General features: G+C 37.7%; 1 protein-coding gene across 4 annotated transcripts in view; it reads left to right on the top strand.

The window, feature by feature from the left end:
- EPB41L2 (erythrocyte membrane protein band 4.1-like 2) overlaps positions 1–12,994 on the top strand; it is a 131,536-nt gene extending 118,542 nt beyond the window's left edge. For 3 of the 4 annotated variants that reach the window (XM_009319043.1, XM_009319041.1, XM_009319042.1), the window contains 7 exons: positions 1,066–1,119; positions 1,328–1,888; positions 3,783–3,905; positions 4,413–4,511; positions 6,626–6,706; positions 9,469–9,607; positions 11,751–12,994. In XM_009319043.1, coding sequence (XP_009317318.1) covers positions 1,066–1,119; positions 1,328–1,888; positions 3,783–3,905; positions 4,413–4,511; positions 6,626–6,706; positions 9,469–9,576 — 1,026 coding nt within the window. In that variant the 3' untranslated portion in view covers positions 9,577–9,607; positions 11,751–12,994. The remainder of the gene's footprint in view (positions 1–1,065; positions 1,120–1,327; positions 1,889–3,782; positions 3,906–4,412; positions 4,512–6,625; positions 6,707–9,468; positions 9,608–11,750) is intronic. The other variant, XM_009319044.1, reaches the window with a different exon arrangement.
- The last annotated feature ends 8,370 nt before the right edge of the window (positions 12,995–21,364 follow it).

Below are 21,364 nucleotides of genomic sequence, written 5' to 3'. Positions count from 1 at the left end.
GCTTCGGGACGGTGGGGGTTAGCTGGCCACGGGGGTTAGGCTCCCGTCCCCATCCCGCCTAAAGATTAATCTCCGACCCCCAACGCCTTAAAAATGCCAGAAAGGTGGCCTGCAGCTCACTTCCCGTGTGTCGGAGCCGGTAAGCTGCTTGCTTGTATGAGAGGGGAGAGAGGTCCAGCTAGAGAGCTTAATTCTGTATCTGCGGCGCCCGAGAAATGTTAATTGGTGCTTGTTTAAGCTTCACCAGGAATGCTGGCTTATGCTGTCGGCGCTTTGCTTGGTAAACAGCAATAAAAGCTAGGATTAAGTCACAGATGATGTGTTGATTTTTCTGTTCTTACCGTTTGAACTCAAATTTTGCTGCAAACCGTTCGCTAAAAATACATTAGCTCAAAAAAGCTACCTAATACATAATTTACGGTGGGCTTTCTGGGATATCCATCACAGATCATTTTGTTATGGAACTAATACTAATATAACTGCTTTAATCTCATCATTTTGGCTCCGAACGGAATCCTAATGGGATCATCTTGGTAATCGTGTATTGCTATTCTGACAACATACCACCCTAAACAGTCTGCTCCTTGTTACCTACTAAGTTTCATAAAGTAACAGACCAAAGATGAACAACTAATAAAATCTTACAGTTAAGTCTTTTTTTATTTTGTATGATGATAAACTGATAGTAGAATGCTAAGTGGGTTTTGTTTGGGTTTTTTTTTTTTACTTAATATTATTCACTCTTAATTCCTGATTTAACTGAGAGAAATAACTGCCTCAGTAGCATCACTGGCCAGTGCATTCATGCTTCTATTTTCAGTCTCTCATAATTAAATTCTTATCCCAATTGATAATGTCCATAATTCTTACCAGCTTTTGAATGGAATGTTTCAATAAAGTAGAAGGAGCATAGTTCTATGTGAGTCTTGCAGTGAGTACACAGTATCAGTCTAGTATCAGTCTAGTATCATGTATATACATTTTTAAAGCTTGCTTGGAGGGTGTTACACTGTTGAGAAGGGTTATGCATTGATTTTTGTCCTCTGATTGCTTTTTGTTTCACAGAGACATGCTTCCAGAACAGAAGGGCCTTGTACTGGAGTCAGCGATGCTGATAAGGTTCTACTGATTTTTTCCATAGTTAAATTTGGCTCTAACTCTTCCAATCCATCTTCATTCTTTCTTTCCTTCCTTTTTCAGTTAACCATCACAACCATCTTTTGTCTTCTACATGACACGAACCAGCCATCAGCTAATTTTGTTTCCATCATTTTGATTTATTCATATACTCTACTTTTGTTTTTCCTCATCCGTGTTTTTTGTGCAGAGTTCACATGAGACTCTGGACATAGTGGAGGAGAAGAAGCAGGCAGAGGTTGGGATAGAAGAAACACTAGTCGTAGACGAAACCAACAAAGGGAATATGCAAGTTGCCACTGATGCTGGGGAAACATGTAAGGTGGAGCATCTGTCAAAAAAGGACTCTTCATCATTGCCATCAGATAGTAGCAGCAGCAGCAGTAGTAGTGAGAGTGAGGATGAAGAGGTGGGAGAATACCAGCCACATCATAGGGCAATTGAGGAAGTCATCAGGGAAGAACAGGAAGAAGAGGAAGACGTGCAAAGGAAAGAACATGAAGGAAAAATACAGCATGTGGAAGCCTCACCAGAAGGCAGTAAGCTAAATGTACCAGTTGAGCACACAAAAGTTACAGCTGAAGATTTGGTCCAGAAAAATGCAGTTACCATAGCTACGGAAGAGAAGAATTTGTCAGAGGAAATTAAGCAAGATTTAAGTGAAGAAAAAGAGGAAGAACAGCTCAAACTCAATGGAGATGTGTCTCATGTTGACATAGATGTTGCACCACAAATAATTTGTTGTTCTGAGGTAAATGGTAGAACAGTTTGACAACTAGACTAAGCAGAGGTATTTCTTGGGGTGAAAATATACCTGCCTTTCTTCTTCTCCTATTCCTCCAGCTCTTGGGGCATCCAACAAGATTCAGATCATTTGGAAGGGGAAACCATTGATGAGCAGTGAAATTCTGTCTCCTTCAGTTATGGTTTCTGACTTTTTGCTAGAACTGAGTGAGAATCACCAGTAAGGCAAACCTTCCGAAGACTGTCATCTCCTTTTTATCTCCCCCTTATATTTTATGCACATACATAATGTATGTTTATTATTTACATGTTTCCAATGTTTTAAGTCTCGTCTTGTCTATTTGTCAATTGTTCTTGACACGTCCACGACATGTAATTGTGATTGGAAAACTATTGGCAATTGAAATTAGAAAACACCCGTCACAAATTTTTGTTCCCTTTTTTTTCCCCTCATTACTCACTGCTTTTCTTGCCTTTTTTTTTTTTCCTTTTGAAAAATGTTATGAATTTATAGACTAGAATGAGTATGGCTAGAAATTGCATAGGTGAGAGCACTACATTGTAAAGGGATGAGGCATATATCACGATCTCACTATAAAGTGTTCTAGTGTAGTAGATATTTAGGGAAGCATGCATGGGTTCCCGTCACAATCAGTTGTTTTAAGCCAAACAAGGTTGAAGGGTTCATTACTGGGCAAATTTTATAAAGAAGCAGAAAGGGAAGAAATGAAACACAGGGATGCATCTCTTTGTAAAGTTGGCATGATCTTCTGCTGAGTTTTTCAATAGCTGGGTGGGTTTTTTCCTAGTTGTCTACCTGCTTGTTCTTGTAATGATGGCAAACTTTTTTTTCTTTGCACTTAAATCCGAACAACTTACCTTCTTTCTTTTGTTGTCTTTTTGCATACACAGGTGTTCTGATTAATTATGTGAAAGAATTAGCTTACAAGACCTTTAGAAGTTGCAGGCACCGATGTTTCCTAAAAACGTAGCTGGTTTGGAGGAAGGGGAGAAGGGCTGCTGTGTGTTCAAGTGTATGTGAGGGAAAGAAAGGATTTTTTTTTTTCTTCTGGGATTTCCCCCCATGTGCATCCAAAACCAATGGGAGATAGCAACTGATGCATCTAGAAGAATATCAAAAGGCTTTACCAGATTATTTTTTTTTAAGTTCTTAAATATATTGAAAATCTGCTCCAATTAGATAAGTCACAAGTTCACTGGCTTACAGACCCCTGGATAATTGCTTTCTTTGTGATATTGCAGAGAACACCACTGGCTAACTCTAAATGGTTAAAATGGCTTTTTAGAATTGTTGTCAAAAGAAGCCATTGATTTCCAGAATTACTACCTTGAATGTAGACTGCTTAAAATCCAATTGTCAAAGTTGTTTTTCTGTTCCGGAAGTAGTATGTATTACAAAGTTAAACTTTTATGTAATTTCCTTGGAATTTCTAGTCCTGATTTGCAGTTTGACTGAGCAATGATAGTTTTTTTCCTAGATTAATATGAAGCTTATCCATCTGAGCTAGTTATCGGCTTCTTTACGCAAACTAAGATTTTATTTTTTTTCCTAGTGACGCTCTTTTACACATTTTCAGTACCTGTGTTGCGGCTTGGTTTTAGCAGTTGCCTTCTGTGATATGTACTGTTGACTCAAACACAGAAGTCTGACAAGGTTATTAGGAGATTAAATTTTCCAACCACGTTATTTAGATGCTAGACGACTAGTATATTAGTCTTCATTTCACTTTGCTTATGTATTGCATGGGTTTTGATTGGGAAGACAGTCAAATACTCGCCTTACTGTTATGCCTTTCTTGAGTTTTTGGTTGTGTTTTCTTGGTCCACTTCACAAACCTTCTTCTGTCTTTTGAATTGATTGGTTATTTCTTGCACCACAGCCTCCGGTAGTGAAAACAGAGATGGTAACCATTTCAGATGCCACACAGAGAACTGAAATCTCCACTAAAGAAGTTCCAATTGTTCAAACAGAAACTAAAACTATCACATATGAATCTCCACAGGTATGGTGGCTGGGTTATGATATTGTTTGCAAGTTGGTTTTTATTCCAGTTACTTGTAGATCAAAATAGATAATGTCCAAAAAATGCTTTTCAAAAACCTATACTTTTTTCTAGCACCTAGGATTATACTTTGGCTATGAATTAGGTAAGTGAAATGTGTGTAGACAAAGCAGTATTACTCCTAAAGTTCTAAGTGTTTGTTTGTTTTTTTTTATATATAAGGACTTAGTTGCTGTCTGCAAATGTACAACTCATTTTTAGTTTTGGAAACTTGATTAAAATATCTCATTGTTCCTGAAAGGAACATGTAGCTTTGATGGTAAATTTTCCACAAGAATGAACTATAACAACAGTCTTACATGACTCGGTAATCTCAGATGGCTTCTGTTTAGATTTCAGTTCTAACTGAACTAAAGAATGTGTTTAGTAAGAAAACCATCCTTATCTCCTGTGAAAACAAAGCTTTTAAGTGCCAAAATACAAAAACATCATTTTCTTTCCTTACAGTTTGATGGCAGTGCTGGTGGCAATGCTGGTGTGCTGCTGAGTGCACAGACAATTACATCAGAGTCAATTTCTACTACCACAACTACACACATCACAAAGGTAAAATATCATAATGTCTCTCTGAACTAAAAAAAACAAACAAACCCTCAAAATAAAGTCTTACATGAAGTTTCTCATATATCTGCTAATTTATTGAAGCAAGGTGACTTGAAACGGATTGGATTCATTCCAGGCATGTGTGAGAGTTAATCTTTCTGTACACAGATTTTGAACAGAGAAGCCCTAATGAATAAGCAGGAATATCTGGAAACAGGACAGGGAAAGGGAGAAAAATACCATCAGTTTTTTTAGTACTTCATATAGGTCTTATATCTGTGTTTGACAAATGAGTATGTACCTAAATTTTTTACAGTTTCAGTCCTGTCATCACTCACTGATATCTTACAGAACCTTTGTTAATGTAACTGATTTGTCTGAGGTCTGCAGGAGCTCTGCTAATGGCATCTGTTGTAAGGATGAACTGAAACAATGTTTACCCAGCCTTAGTGTTGTTGATCCTTGTGCTGCTAGGTTTAGAACACATTTAAAAACAGACCATACCACTAGATCACTTTGCAAGCATATTTTGGTGCTGAATTACATGCTCTGCATTCCATGCTTGAAAAGGAAAGGAAAACTCAGTGTTAACAGGACATCACATCTGTTATAGTCTCACATAGTGTTTCATGCCAGAGTATGTTAGAACTACCAAAGTGTGGTGGTGATGATGATGATTGTTGTTACTAATTTATGTAAGTATTTATCAAATTTCAGGTGTGCCCCAGCAACACAGTTTTGAGCTCTTGTCATTGAACTCTTAACATAGTTTTCCAAGAAAATTACAGAAAGCATTGTTTAGGGTGAAGCAAAAGGGAAGAAGGATACGTAAGGTGTGAGTTTGGGATTTTTTTCCCCTCTGAGACAAGAAGTGTCACATCGTCGCAGAATGGAACAATAATTCACTGCTCACTGGATATATATTCAATATATATATTCTTAAGATTGAAATATTCTTAAGATTGAAAGTTGTATTCACAGAATGACAGTGGAAGGATGATTTTTGAAAGTTGTCAGATAAAAGTCACATAAAATAAAGTAAGCTCAGAATTTAAAATGTGTATGTTTTGTTATACAGACTAGTTAACAGGTCCTTTTCAGTCTCCTGCTCCCTTTTGGAACCTTTAAGCCACCACCATTTTAGGAAAAAGTCTTTATTCAATAAATTGTGCTACCACAGCTTTGGGGGGGGGGTGGAGGGAAGTGGACATTTACTTGTCAAGTTCCAATGTCAAATAATGCTGCTTTTTGGGAGAAACCATTAAAGAAAATGGTTTCAGTTTTGCCTTCTACTAAAAAATTACTGGGATTACCATAATGCAGCAGATGCTTATCTTTTCTTACAGACTGCTTATCATCAATTCAAAAGACTGAATTTTCTAAACTAACTTTCTGTTTTACATCCCAAACTGTTCATTATTGATAAAGGGACCTGCCAAAATAGTTTTAATAAAAATGGTGTTCTTAACAGAATCATCTTGGATCTATTCTAATACGGTCAGTGTATCTTAAGTGGCAGTTTATTCTTTTCTCTTATACAGGCTGATTTAAAAAAAAAAAGTTATTTCTGTGAGAATTTTTCTATAAGCTAAAAGGTTTTAATCATTAGAGTAAGAAATAAAGAAACAAAACACAAAATTATTTCCATCAGCAATGTGAAATATGTTGAAAATATCTCACTAAGGTTCATGAACAGCAGAACTGAAAACCAGATCATCTTTGTATTTAATGGCATAGGATTCTTCAGAGACCAAGAAGAGGCCCATGATAGATGCGTTGAAATCAAAGAAAAGACTCTGGGATTTCCTTGTTGCCAGGTTTATATGGTGGAAGAAGCTGGAATTCCAGTTTGTCTGCATAGCTAGATCTGTTCGAACTTGGGCTCCAGTAACAGAAGGAATTCTCTATTAGTTGGTTTTTATCAAGTCTAGCAATTTCTAGAATGTGAGTTACTGCGTAACTGAAAAAGGAAAGGATGATTTAGCACTGAGAATGTTTACCACTAATTGCAACTCAGTCACAGAAATGTATTTGCTTCAGTGCAACAGAAAGGAGTGCTTTGTGGCAATATGGAATAATTACAAGGATGTTTTCTTATTTTTTTGTGCCATCTGTAGATGGTAAAAGGTGGGGTATCAGAAACAAGAATTGAGAAACGCATTGTCATTACTGGAGATGCAGATATTGACCACGATGAGGTGAGTATGTAAGCGGTTAACACTTACAGTGTGCTTTTTGTAGTCCAGTGAGATCTAGATGATATTTCAGAAACCTGAGGTAAGAGAAAGGTAGAGAAGTTGAATAAGAAGACATAGAAAGACCCCGAGACTGTTAACTGTGGCAAAGTTGTTAGAGTGATCATGTTTTGTGAATAAGGAGCCTTGAGAATATAACTGAAAGAAAAACAGTATTTGTAACTTTGCATCATAGATCATGTGAATGGATTTCTTACTATTTTTAAAGGGATTTCTTTTTTTGGAAGAGACCCAATTTGTTTAGTGCTGCTTTTGCCATTTGGGAGGAAAAGCATTACTAAAATAATCTTATTTTGATGCATTAATCTGTATAGATGGGAGTCTCTACTGCATTGTGTCAGCAACATCTGAATGCGGCACTCATTTTGACTGAAAGCTTTGAAATACATTAAAGCATAAATGGCTTGAATTTGAAAAATAGGTTTTGACTTGTATTTATAGAATTCTGTATAACAAAAGTAATTGTTGATCTGCTGTACCTTTCATCTCTATCAGTACCAAAGCAGTATTTTATGACGTCTTAGAAACTAAGGTTAAAATCACTTCTACCTGCCCAATTAAGAAAGCTGAATTTAAGCAGTACGCAGAAAAATAATTGAGAAAGTGCAATTACCTATTCTTTGTAGTGATGATTACACAATTTTTATTCTTTTTCATTGAAGAAACTATAGTTTCAAAGTCGATCAACAGGCACTGGATAATAGAAATGGAAAAGCCTACCTTCTACATAAAGTCGCAGTGAATCCAATTCTAACTTCATGAAACCTACACATATCAACATAACAGGATTTAATTTAAAAGAGCTCTTGGGGAATTTAATTTAACATTTTGATCTGCCTCCAGAAAGTGGCTCCTGACAAGTTGAATCTCTTCTTGAAACTCATAATTAAATGACAGGGCTGTTCAGCATCAGGCATGGCTCTTGTTTGCCTTGACACACATTCAGTGCACTTAGACATCTGGAAAGGTCACACAATACCTTTAGTATACCAGACAATGCTTTAGTAAAACCATTCTCTGAGCCATTCTTTGTTTTGAGGTAAGTGGGTAATGAAATAAAAAATGAAATTATAAAAAAGGAAGTACAAAATGGGATTTTAATCACTGAAGTTTAAAGCAGCAGCGAGCAGCTTTTAACAGATTTAAGAAATGTCTGCCACTTTTTCTTCAGTAGATACGGAGCTCTTTAGATGCACAATCTACATGCTGGATGTTTATTCTTTTGTCTTTTAGCTCCCTACATCACTAAAACAGTTTTCAATAGGAAAATAATATTTTATTGAATACTGGAGTTTCAGAATACAAATGCTTGCATTACTTGTTGTAATTTAACAATTAGAGACTTAAGGTTTTTTCATTGTTTGTGGTTTGATTATAACTGATTCTTAAATCTCAACAGCCACTTTCTTTTAAATCCTCATTTGTACCACAGAGATTACACTTGGCATGTTGTAAAAGACAAACTAATAAAAAATTGCTAGGATTAATACATCAGTATTGTATCAATGCACACTGTGTGTTCTTCTGCACGTATTTCCTTAATAGGGCTTCGAATTCATTATCGTATAATAGTTAAGGTGGCTAATGTTGGTGTTTCCAGTCTCTCTTCAGAGGTAGTTCTTTCTTCTCCCACTTACCACCTATGGCTCAGGAAAATGTCACTTTTCTAAATTAAGATAAACCTTTTTGTTGCATTATATTTTTCTTGCTCCTTCTAGTGTATTTGGTTTTTTCCAGTTGTAGTTGATACTGAGGTGAACAGTGAGCTTACTGTTGCCTCAGAATGCCTTCCAGTTTCTTCTTTTTTTTCTTGTGTTGGGTTCCAACAGTAATGCAGCTCACTGAAATAAGATTCAGATCGGGAGAAGAAATAGAAGGTCCCAGGTGCTCTTTCACCTCTTCTGCCTCAGCAGGTGCTCTTATGTGGGTGACTTTAAAGCCTTGTGTAGAATAGAATAGAACAGAACAGAATAGAATATTATATTTCAGTTGGAAGGGACCTACAATGATCATCTAGTCCAACTGCCAGCTGTGTATATTGGTACATCTCTTAAGAAGGTAAAATTTCTTAAAATGTGGAGGAGGGATTATAAGGGATTGAGTAATACTTATATTTACACTTCCCTGAGTTAAACTAGAGAAAGTTCTCTTAAACTAGTAAAAGGAGAGAAAGGAGATTCTTGTGCTGAGAAAGAAATTTCTGTTATGATCTTCCTCCAGAGTTTCAGTACCATACTTAGTACACATTCCAAAGTATCTTTCCATTTTGTTCAGGAAACTGAAGGGAACTCTTATTTTTCTGTACTGTGTATGTTCTTGTTAAGTCTTTATTTGCTAGATCTGTTGCAGAAGTTCAGGAACTTCTGGGGTATAAGAATACTTTTTGTCTCCTGGAATGAGCTAGAAAAGTTACAAGATAACTTTATGGTTATTTGTTACTTCCTGGAAATTTTGGTAAATTTTCAGCATAGTGGTTTTGGTTGGGGTTTTTTTGGGGGGTGGGTTTTGTGTTTTGGGCGTTGGTTGGTTTTGGGGTTTGGTTTTTTGTTGTTTTTTCTTTTTTACCCCTGAGCCCTCTCAAGTTCAGGAATTTAGAGTTCTGAACCATTATAACCAAAATTTCCAATGCTACTCTCCCATTCTCTGGCCCCACATGAATGTCCTTTCGCTGTTGTTGAGTTAACAAATTTCGAATACATTTGCAGGCCCTGGCACAGGCAATCAAAGAAGCCAAAGAACAGCACCCTGACATGTCTGTCACAAGAGTGGTGGTGCACAAAGAAACTGAACTTGCTGAGGAAGATGAAGAGTAAAATCAAAAATGCCCTCAAGCAAACACTTCAGGTAAGCTTATGTATATAATTAATATAGGAAAATGTAGCATCAGTTTTCTGTTGCATTCTGTAATAAAAGGCTTGAAAAATATGGGGCGTCTTTGATACATGCTATCACAAAATGGTGAGTTGAAACAGGCGCTAACAGTAGACTGTAAGTGTAAGAATTTTTATCTTAAGTCCAATGTGACATTAATTTTAATTGCAGATTTTCCTGTATATGTCTCCCAGTTCTGTCACAGTACTCTCATGGCATTTCCTGCAATGTTTGGTCAAGTTGTTGTAGTTTATACTGAAGCGAGTTTGGGCTGTTTCTGCAAAACATGAAGGATGTGTCACATTTTTCTGTTTACTTGTACAATTACAGTCCTTGCCTTACATCTTGCTTGTGTAGTGGGAAGACTATGTGCAGTTCCCAGTAGTGAAAGGGCACGCTTGGACATTTTAATTTAGTCAGCTAATTCTTAATCCTAAGCACGCTGAAATATTTAATCTTTTATCATTTTCCCAGGCAAGGAGGTCAATGCATTGCAAACTCAAGTTTTAAAGCCTCTTATCAGTCAAAAGAGGTATTTGAAGGAATGTCGGTTTATTAGGCCCTCATTTCTAGGAATAAAAAAAAGAAAAAAAACCCAAACCTGCTCAACTTGATGTATTCAACAGAAAGATCAGAGTGAACACTGAATAAATCTGCTGTTGCGCTGGTTATAGGCAACTCCAGAAGGGCTTGGAAAAATCCACATCACTTTTGAGAGAGCTATTAGTTTGTAGCAAGGAGAATGTCTGTGGTTTAGGTGATTTCTGGTCCCTTGGTACACAGCAACATTAAACATGCATGCTCAAACCACTCTTCTCATATTTTCAGCATTTACGTAGCAGGATCTAAGGTAGAAAGATACACTGAGACAGCAGAACAGATAATTTTGATTCGCAATGATTTAGTATTATAATATGTGCTACCATCACATTTTTCATTTATTATTAATCAGCGTGAATTTAAAAGTCTTGGGAGCAGGGATTGCCTCTTCTGTTACATTTGTGCGGAATGTGCCGGTTTCTTCATGCTACCTTAATCCAGAAAAGTATCTTTCAAATCAGTGTTCAACATAAGCTATCCCATATAAGTAATTATGACATCTTTCTTGAAGGGGCTCTGTCATGGGAGGAAGAAACCATCTTGGCAGGTTTGCACCACATTTCTACTTCAGTGACTAACTGCAAAGTTGATTCTGTTCCTTCATCAAATATTTAACTACTTTGTAAAAATCTTATTCAGAAAAAACATTCAAAGAATTCCTTCTGTCTGCTGAGGGTGGTTTTTTTTCTTTTTTGAGAAATACATGCATTGTGGAATGGTGTTTGCAGTGTATCGGAGTGTCAGATATTCTTGTCTGAGTTTGCCAATTGCTTTACAGCTCTTGGTCTGAAATGCTTGTGAGAGAGTAAAAGAGGACTGATATGAAGACGTTTCACCATGCTGCTCTTGTGTTTGAGACCTGGTGACTTGTTTGACTGATGATGCCTTTCAGTTAAACAATAAGGAAAGAATTAGTTGTCTAAACACAGGCCACCTGAAGTGCCTTGAATATCTGTCTGCAGCTTGGAGCATCAAGAGACCTATGCCCTCCTGTAGCAGCAACTGAAGGGCAGGTGGGATTGCAGAAACGCCTCTGGGCAATTGTGTTCAGGCAATGGAGTCATGCCACAAATCTTGCTTAGTTGTTTCTAAGGTGATGAAAGCTCTGCCCCGATGACTACGGCAGTATTGTTTGTGTAGACTTGTTTTCTCTAATAAAAGTGAGCGATATTGCACTCTGAGGGATTATTAATTGAACGAGTATCTTCATTTTTTATTTATGCACTAGATTGTGGATTAAAATTTTCAGTAAACTGTGCAAGAGGTGACTTAAAATACAGTGAGAATTTTGGGGAGGGAAAAAATACACTAAAGCAAGAAAAATATTGATAGAAACTGAATTACTGTTTACCTCACGATTGAAGGGAGCTTTAGTTAATGCAACATTTTTTAATGAGATAACCTTCCCCCAAAATAACATATATGGGAAAAATGACTTTTTGACTCTGATAGTGTGACATTCACATAGTATCCGTTATGAACGCTTATGTCATCATCCCCCTCCTTTTTCTTCCAGAACTAAAAATGATACTGACCGCGATCATGACCATGAAGAACTGTAATCATTCCAAGTCATCGCTACTCTACCGAATTCACCACGCCTAGCAATGATGACCAGATGTTCAAGACTTAAATGCCAATACCAAACTCCATTTTAACATCTTTGGTCTATATTCCCTTACAATCTTTCTTGTTTATTTTTTATAACCACTTCTTAACAATCTTAGATTTTTTTAAATGAAGTTTTAGGGGGTATGATCTTCTTTTGCACAAATACTTGTATTTTTGAAGCCGATTCTTAATTATATGAAAGTGAACAAAAAAGAAGCCTGGAAAGCATTGTTCACTGGAGCAGGTGGTAATTGTGCAGGAAGGGGGATCTTAACTAATTTAGATATAGTTTTTTCCAGATATTTCAAGTGAAATCTCTTACTGGAGTTATTTACAGATTTTTTTTTTTTTCCAGATTATTCAGGTAACTATATGGTATCACATAACAAAGATTTTTATAAAAATACAACATTTCCTAAAATTTGAAAAAATATATTTCTTTGGATAAATTTTATACTGATATCTCTGTAACTCTTTCTGTTCTAAGGTTCTCCTCTCTGTGGAGCAGAGATGGTGCAGCAGTCTGTAGAGGAGAAGGAGTTGCAGACACATTTCTTCTGACTGAGCACTGTGTTCTTTTTGCACTTTGGTGCCAATGCTCAACTTTTTGCAGACGTTTTGCTGTCTGCAGCATTCCAGATAAGGGAAGAAGGAAGAACAAAATATCTTTCTCTTCTTCCTACAAGAGATGATCTAGGCAGCTTAAAACCTTAGTGCTTTCTTTCTTACTGTGTCCAAACTTCAACACTTCCATTATTTGAATACGTGTAGAATGCTTGCTTTCTATTAAACCTCACCGTCTCCGTGTTAGAACTGACATTTCTGTTACTGAGAAGGTATATGTTTCAGATGCTTCATCTGATGGTTAATGCAGGTTTTTAGGATACTGAGTCAGTGTACGGTGGACTTCATTCATAAGGTAATAAGACAGTACCATCATTTGAGACTGCCATTGAGAAAACCTGTTAATTATTTTGGATTTTATTTTTCTTTTGTTCTTGCAGGGGGGCTGGTTGTTCGGGGTTTTTTTGCTGTTGATTCTGTGTATAGTTAAAATGCCAAATTAGATTTATAGCAGCTTGAAGTTGTATTAAGTGATATTTTGCTTTCTGTAATTCTGTTATAAAATAAAGTTGTTTATTCTCTGTATGACTTTTGGCACTTAGACATAAACTTGAAAGCCATTCAAAGTGAGCAAGTCAGTTATGAGAACTGCAATGCTAGAGGCCACAGAACCTTGAAAAGCAGGGATTAGTACAAGTAGTCTCCAGGGTTACCAGAAGGGTGGCACAATTGCCTGGCTCCTAATACCGATACTAAAGTATCAGTGTTTTTTAGACATCTTCCAATAAGCATCCCGGTTTCTGTGGTTCAGAGAAGAAATCTTCAGATGCCAAAAAAGACAAGATTTGGACAGCACAGCACAAGGTAAAATGCCCCTCAGTCTGCAAGTGGTTCTACTGAGTTCATTGAGTTAGGATGTACTATGATCTTCAAGTAACAAAACAGATCATAATACTTCTCAGTACGTTCTTTTTCGCTTCTGAGCAATGTATTTTTGGTGCTATTCTCAGTTTAGATTGCTGCCATCTGTCAGCATGCTTGCTTAACAGAGATTAGTATTAGTTTTGGCTTCATACAATTTGGATAATATAATAGTAACCAAGATGTTGATTTATATATGCATATAGGTGTTCTCAGTTACATCCCACATTATCCTGAAAAATAGCAGATAACACTCTGACCTGCTTTTCTTCAAAAACAGAGAAATTCTGCCTTCGAAAAGGGGAAGAGAAACCCCATCCAGCCTAATAACGTAAGAACACTACCACAGCACTGTGCATGGGTAGGGGAGGTTGTCAAGGAAGTGGCAAGTTTGGGATATGTAAGTGGAGGTCAAAATGGAGATACATGCATTTAAGGGGATGTCTTAATGGATTTTTCTTACAAAAGTGTGTAAGAAAAAGCTTTATAAAACCTTTAAAGTATTTTTGATATGGTGTAGTATTAGTTGCAGAACTCGTTTGGTGGGCGGAAAGCGTATTATTTCAATTCCTTATTGATTTGGATCTTTCTGATTTGTTAGACACTAGATCAGTATTTTTTTTATTGCAATTGTATTTAATCCTTAAAACTGCAAATATAATATTCTTGAAAACAATATTACTTTCACTGAGAGCTGTATTTCTTCAAATAGTAATCAGAACCTTTTGTAAGGAAAAAATTAATAGTGCTTTCAGGTCAGTATAGCTTGTGCATAGCTATCACTTCCATTGATTAAACATGTACTAATTAAACAACCATTGTCATGCAGAAAAACGTAAGCCCTGAGTGTGAGCAATCCTAAAAGTAGTCCAGATTCTGGTTGTATGTAATTATTCAAATGTTCTGGAATATTGCGCAAGTCTGATGCGTTTTCGTTGTTACTTTTTTTTATATAATATATCTGTAGCCAAAACTGCAACATGCAACAAAAATTGTTCTCAAGGTACTTTCCAAGCTGGCTCTGTAATACATAGGCAATTTCAAATATAATTACAGGCACATTTAATGAGAGATATTTCAGCAATTAATTCTGCTTAAATACTAAGAAAAGCGAGTCATGTGGATCCTACACAAAAATACTTAATATGTCTTTCTTTTTAGTCATGATCACCTAAGGGTTCATAATAAATGTTGGAATTGTTCTACAGATTATTTCCTAGATTAAGGTTTCATAAAGGACAAGCAAGCAGCTCTGGTGACAGACTGTTTTAAAGAAAAAAAAAAAGATATATTGCTCAAAGCGATGAGCAACTACAATACAAAGTGTTTCTTGAAGTATTCTTCTATTTGACAACTCAAGCCGAATGGCAACTTTTAGTTTGGCCACAGAAGAAATCAACTAGATGGAAGAAAATACATTAAATACTATGACAGAGGTCAGAGTTTGTGAGATTTGATAGCGATCAGAACAACAACTAGCTGTACCCTTGGCCAGGATGTAGTGGGAGCTTCTCAGCTTTTACGTATGTTAACTATGGAAGTGGGCTGCTTGGAGCAGCTGGTGTCCCGCACTGTTGCCCTGACTACACCTCTGGAAGGTGTGAAACCGTTTGGATTTTCAGGCTGCTCAGTTGTTTGGGTTTTTTATACTGCACTTCAGAAAAGATACTTGGATTAGTACAAATTACAAGGATTAGAAATGTTGCTAATACCTGTAGTGTTAAATTATTCTGTTTGGTGTGAAGCAAATCCTCCAGCAGTTTTTGGAGGTAAGTATATATGAATGGTTGGACTGGGCCAGGCTAAATGACTAACTCTGATTCCTGTCTCTGAAGCTACTGGTAGTTGCCTAGAGGTGTGTGTAAGAATAAGTACTGTACTAGAAAGTAGTACTTTCCCAAATAGTCTTCCAGCTTTCAGCAATTTTCAAAGACTTGCTGGTCTATCAGTCTTTCATATTTCTCTGCCTCTGTGGACTTTTGCCTAACTGCTTTTTAAAAAATTCCTCTGGCAGGCTTTTTCACCATTCCATGTGTCTTAAGGAAGAAAACACCTTTCATTTCTTTTGAACCTGTCTCTGCTAGCTTCATTTGATAGCGCCACTGCAGATACTGGAAGAGACACCCAACAGTCACTCTCTCTTCAGTCATTCCCCAGCCAAAAGCTGTTGCACAACTCTTTATCATTCTTATCGCCTTTCTCTGTGCCTTTCCTACTTAAATGTTGAGACTTGAAATTCTGTTCTGGGAGGTGAATAGGAAGCAATCACAGATAAGCAGGAAGGTTTTAAACATGCTTACTTGGCTGTAGGTGGAGTGGAATCAGCTTTGCATTATTGCTAGTGAGAGGAAGACAGAGGACTCCTCGATAACAATAATTGAAGACAAATTATTTCCTTGCAATCACTGTTTTCATATATATTTAGAGAATGCTTTTGTAATTTATCTAGACAAAGGCTTAGTTCTATGGTGTTATTTAAATATGCGTTTCTCCTTTTCAAAGAAATTAATGTAAGATACCACAATGTGTTTGATGCCAGTAGCATGAAAACAGAGGTATTTCTTGACGCTATTCGGTAATGGAACTGAAAACAGCAAGGCCTGAGGATTTTCATGACATGGTACTGAGTCTTGAATGTCAGATCATCCTACATGTTAGCAATTACAGCTCAGTAAGCAGTTGTGTCAAAGGCAGCCAGTGTCTTTCTGTTATAATTCTTGCCTAATATCTATATAGTGTTTTTTTCAGTATCCATACCACCATTTTACAGTAAAGTGCTGTTAAAGAGTGATCTCACTTTTCAACATTCTAAATCTCTCTATTCTCAGTCATTTTGTGAAATCAACAAAATCAATTTTATATTGTGGTAAGGCTTGCTAAACCTCAATTCTGTATCTTTACATTTGGTCCAGGCCAATCTTTTCTTGAGTGGTGGGGGAATGGGTGTTTGGAATTGGGGTGTGGGTGTGGGTGTGTGTGGGGGGTGTGTGTTACAATTCCTTTAACCTCTGATCAGTATCCAAGATCACCACTTTTGTATTGGCAGCATCTTTCTTAAATGTAAAAAGTCAATCCTTTGCAGCACCTGTCTCAACTTCGTTGCAAAGGATTATGTAGATTGTATTTAATAAAAGAAGAGGAAAGAATATATTACAGAGTAGTTAAAGGTTTTCTTGAAATATAACAATATCACAGAAGTTTATGTACTCCGGTAAACAATAGTTTCACGGGCGGGGCTGAAGAATGGACTCTTTTTCACTTCAAAGCTGCTGGTCTACTTAGAAAGCAAAAACGTCTTACCTAAGGATTATGTAGGAAAACGGGAACCGTTCCACAGAACAGGATACTGAATCAGCTGGCAGTACGTCCTGCGTGTTGCAAGGATCTATACCAGCTGCTTCTGAGGAAATTGTCAGACACTTAAATACCAAATGATGAAATAACATACCTCTGGAGAGGTACAGAGCAGAGTCATGGCAGGAGGCCAGTAGGTCAGGTTCAGTGATTATGTACCATGGTTTTTCTAGGTGATACAGCTGTAAGCAGAGATGGGTCATTAGAATCAGACTTCCAGACCTTTCTCCTTAGACACCACGTTATACCTGTCTTTAACTTTTGGATCTGTACTATCTGTGGTGTGTTTGACCTTTAACATTACAGCCTACAGGAAGATTGACACCGAAGAAACCATTACCTGTGTAACCAGGAGAACAGGCCCTTTTATCTCTGTTAATAATAGCTGTATGAGTTACGACCACTTTTCTTAAGAATCTTTATGTATTGCATCTTGGCCTCTCAATCTCTGTGTCACATAAGTATTCATAAATCCACTTCTGACACTGTGTAATAACTGTCTCATTTTTTTAGTGAACCTTAAATACTTTACATAATGACATAGATCTAAGCTTAGAAGCATTAGAAATGAAACAAAGCATCACATTCTTTTCCATCACCAGTGCTTTCATGGGATCATGATGGATCTTTCAATGAGCGCAGCATTATTTTGTTTGCTTAGGGCCAGCACTTAAAGTACAAGAGCGGAGTTCACTAGAGGCCGGAGTAGGCCAATATTAAGACCTTTTGAGACTCTTTGCCTTTACAGTCACATCTGGATGTATTAGGTATAAAGAAAGTGTGCACTGCTTTGGACTATGTTGTACTAGGCCTGCCAGGCAATGCAAAAGTCTGGGTATGAGAGGAGGTCAGGCAGCAGGTGCTCCCCAGTGTCCCGAGTAGCTATGAATATAAGGTCCACTCAACAGCTGGGTGATAGGGATAGGGCAAGTTTATACAGAGTAAAATGAGGAGAAACACGTCTTCAGCCTTTTGATTGCAAAATACTGGGAAAGCACTTCTGGCATGATCGCGGGTGGGACATCTTGAAACACAAGAGAACCTGTTAATGGGCATCTGGAGTGAATTGCCAGCTGGAGGCGGGGAGCCCTACAGTTGGCCTGCAGATTCCTCTGCCAGCTGACTGAGATACACTTGTTTTTATTATCTTTGCTCTTCCAGGTTTTGCTGTGGTTCTCTTACAGAGTTGCTTCCTTGAAGTCAAAGTCTGTATATCTATCTTGTATTTAACTTCTGCTGTTCATGTTAATGCTGTGACTTCTGAATAAATGCCTGGCTTTTTCCACCCAGCACCTTCTGCAGATTTCAAACGGAACTACGAAGTACTTTGCACTTTCAAACATAGGTAATTCTTTCGGGAACCTAAATAGACACTGCTAGATCTAATTAGAGGTACTTGCATTTAAGCAGCCTAACCTTTACTTTTACTATACATATGTACAGGTAGCTCTTTCCAGGTAACAAACAATTGGCTCTTCACCTGTTCAATGCAATGTATTCTATGTTATTTGCATAGATGTAAACCAGTGTGATGAATTATGTAGTTTTAAAAATAGGATAGTATTAAAATGTGATAGAGGACTGTTACGTATAGTAAAGGTACTTGCTGTTTGACTCCTGTTTTCTTCTCATAGACTTCGATAAATTACAGTGTTTCTTAAACCTGCGGTCATGGCCTCATTAGTGTTTTTATAAAATGATTCAAAGGAGTTCTTAAAAGTCTATGAGAACCGAAATTGTGCAAAACCACACAATCTCAGGCAAGGCATTATCCACTCTGTTCTTGTGGGGTGGGTAATGGCAAACAGCTGTAATGAAAGGTAATTGCAGACAGCAATTGCTAGCAGATAGGGACAGTAAATATCAGGGACAGTAATGATAGTCACTTCTCATTCTTCATCAGTTTGGGTTTAAACTTGAGAGTCAGAAACAGAGAAGCCAAAAGGCAATAGTACTTTCAAACAGTTTGAGTTGCATTTTTGTGGGCCATCTGCCACAGCTAATCTGAGATGCACTAAAAATTGTACATCTACAGCTAATGGGGGGGAGATTTTTTTATGTGTGACAAATGACACCCAAAAAAAAGAAAACTCCATACTTATGGGTTTTTTTTATTTGAAAAACCATCCGTTTGTCCTTAAGCTAGAATAATAACTGGTTTACAGAATACTGACTGAATCTTTTCAAAATTTGACATGGTCAGTCAGCAGAGAGAAGTCCCTTTGTTTCCCATCATTGTTATATTTTGCTTTCAAATTCTATGGAAAGCATACTTTACAAAACCTACAATCTTTCCCGAAGTGTACAAGCTAATAAAAAAAAGCCAGTTCCCCTTCATCACCCTTCTCAATTTCCTAGATGTCAGTGCTTGATATGAACTTGCTATTTATGCATCTTCAATTTAAAAAGACTGTCTGCCTTGCATATGCCAGCTCAGCTCTCTCAGGAGCTTGTTACATAGCTTTCCTCTCAGTAGGCTAGGGAAAGGCTAGTGAGCAAGGTGCTTTCCCTCCCCCCAAATCCTGTGTCATGTAAGGGAACTGATATAGTACGTTGCAGGAGGTCTCTGGTGTCCGATGAGTTACATAAAGTACTGCTTGCTTGGCCTCATGTGAGAAAGCAAAACTGTTGCAAGACCTTTTTGAACGGCAGCAGCTGTTTCATTTGTACGGCACAGCACTAATTTCTTCTCTCCATTTTGCTTTCCTCCGTGGTATTTATCTACAGACGGTTATTTTTAAACCTGCAGAGCTGAGTACTGGGTTTAAGCTTGCTTCCTGAGACGTGAGAGTCCCTTAGATGCCCTTCAGTTCTTGTATTTGTTCTCTTTTTTCCCAGATCTCCTGGGTTTCTGCCACTGGCCATGGTAATTCAGGAGGACCTTTCTGGGGTCTTCTGCCATGGCCAGTTCCTCATTAACTGAAAAATAAACCAAATAACACAAAATTCCATAAGAATGTGCTAATTTTCCATGGTGAATTTTTATAAAGAAGAGGAGCTGACATATATTAGTAAGAACTGATCTTATTAAATTGAAAGTGCCTAAGTAGCGCATTAGTTACCAGTTTGCCCATGCACCTAGAAGAAGGTCTTCTGCCTGTGAGATTGGGACTGTGCCTATGCCCAGTGAAGCACTGACACAAACTCTATTGACATCAACAGAAATACTCATTTGCCTCCACCAGTTTTCAATCAGAATAAAATCCGTAAACAATGGCAAGGAGAACAGTTAGCTTGTACTGGCAATTCGCGTTCTGCTTTCCTGCGGCAGTGCCACGAGAGCCTCAGATTGGCCTGATCCTCCCGATGCTGCCTGTGGTAGAAACAGAACAGAGAAATGATCTCTGCCCCCATAACCTGGCATATTCAGAACAGGATGGTGTCATCAGAGGCTTGGAGAATATTTGAGAGGGACGGAGAAACAGAGAAAAGGAAAAAAAAAAAAACAGGAAAAAAGAAAATTAAAAAAAAGCCCAGTTAGCATAAAACACTTTGTCACAGGCTATTAGCTTCCCTTGTCATTGCTAGTTGTTCAGGAGAAATGTGTGCTGTTTCCTTTGTTGGGTTTAGTTTTATTCTTAAGGAATCTTGAAGGGATGATACTAAGGTGGATTTTGATATATTTACATGGAGCCTCTCTCTTGCTGCACAGAGAAAAACGAAACGCTTATTTGACAATGAAACAAGGTGGCCTTGCTTTTAGTAACACCGTTTTTTTGTTTGGTTGGTTGGGGTTTTTTAAGAGATCTAAGGAAATAGGCACCTAAAGCCTGCTGAATTTCTGAGCTTTTGTCAGAGAGGGAGGGTTGGCATTTAAAGGAGTCTGTTCTCAGGCTTATCTGTGGTTAGTCGTTTTGCTCACCTGATGGTCTTAAGCTGAAGCTAGATCCGCTTGCCTGTGCAGGGAGAGTTGCTCAGGATGATTTGCGTGAGTTGGCTGGAGGCTTAAGCGGTAGGTTGGACTCTGGCAGTCTCAGATCAAGCAAAAGAAGGGCTTGGAGGCAGAGCTGGGACTGCAGTGCCCAAAGTATTAAATAGACAGGAATTCATCTCGCATCCACTTGAGAGTCCCAGCCAGAACACCTGTGATCTGCAAACTGAGAATCTCCTTCCCTGAGGCACTGAACAGCCAGATGATTCCCTTCAAGCATCCTTCTCAGTTACGAAATAGAGAAGCACAGAAGCAATATTCCTTTGGCAAACTAGTCTGCCAACTACTTCATTCACCTCTCTCTCTTAAGGCCTTGATTGCTAATCTCAGAAAATTTAGGAAATAGTTACTTACTTAAACTCAAAAGCAAAAACTGTTACTTACTTAAATCCAAAGCTAAAAATTCTGTGCTTTAAGAGAAGCAGCATTTAACATCTGGTTCTGCAGATTATTTACAGACCTTCAGAAAGTGCAGCTAAGGAGGATATAGGCACTGTGAAAGAGGACAGGCCAGTTTGTTTCAGCAGCTGATCATGCAGCAAGAATGCGAACGCCTGTGGGTTTTTTCAGATGGGCTCTTTTGGCTTAATGGGAGTATTGCCTGAGCCTCAGCAAAATACCTGAACTGATGGGATCTGTAACCCACCTGCTTTTCCTGTTTCGCTTGATCTTAGCTGGAATAGAAAAGCAAGAGCATTACCAAGTAAGATCGAGTTCGGTAGTATCTCAGTGTTATTTCATAATAACTA

This window comes from Pygoscelis adeliae, unplaced genomic scaffold (genome assembly GCF_000699105.1).
Source record: "Pygoscelis adeliae isolate BGI_AS28 unplaced genomic scaffold, ASM69910v1 Scaffold172, whole genome shotgun sequence".
Taxonomy (NCBI): Eukaryota; Metazoa; Chordata; class Aves; order Sphenisciformes; family Spheniscidae; genus Pygoscelis; species Pygoscelis adeliae.
This window is presented reverse-complemented; position numbering and strand designations above follow the sequence as displayed.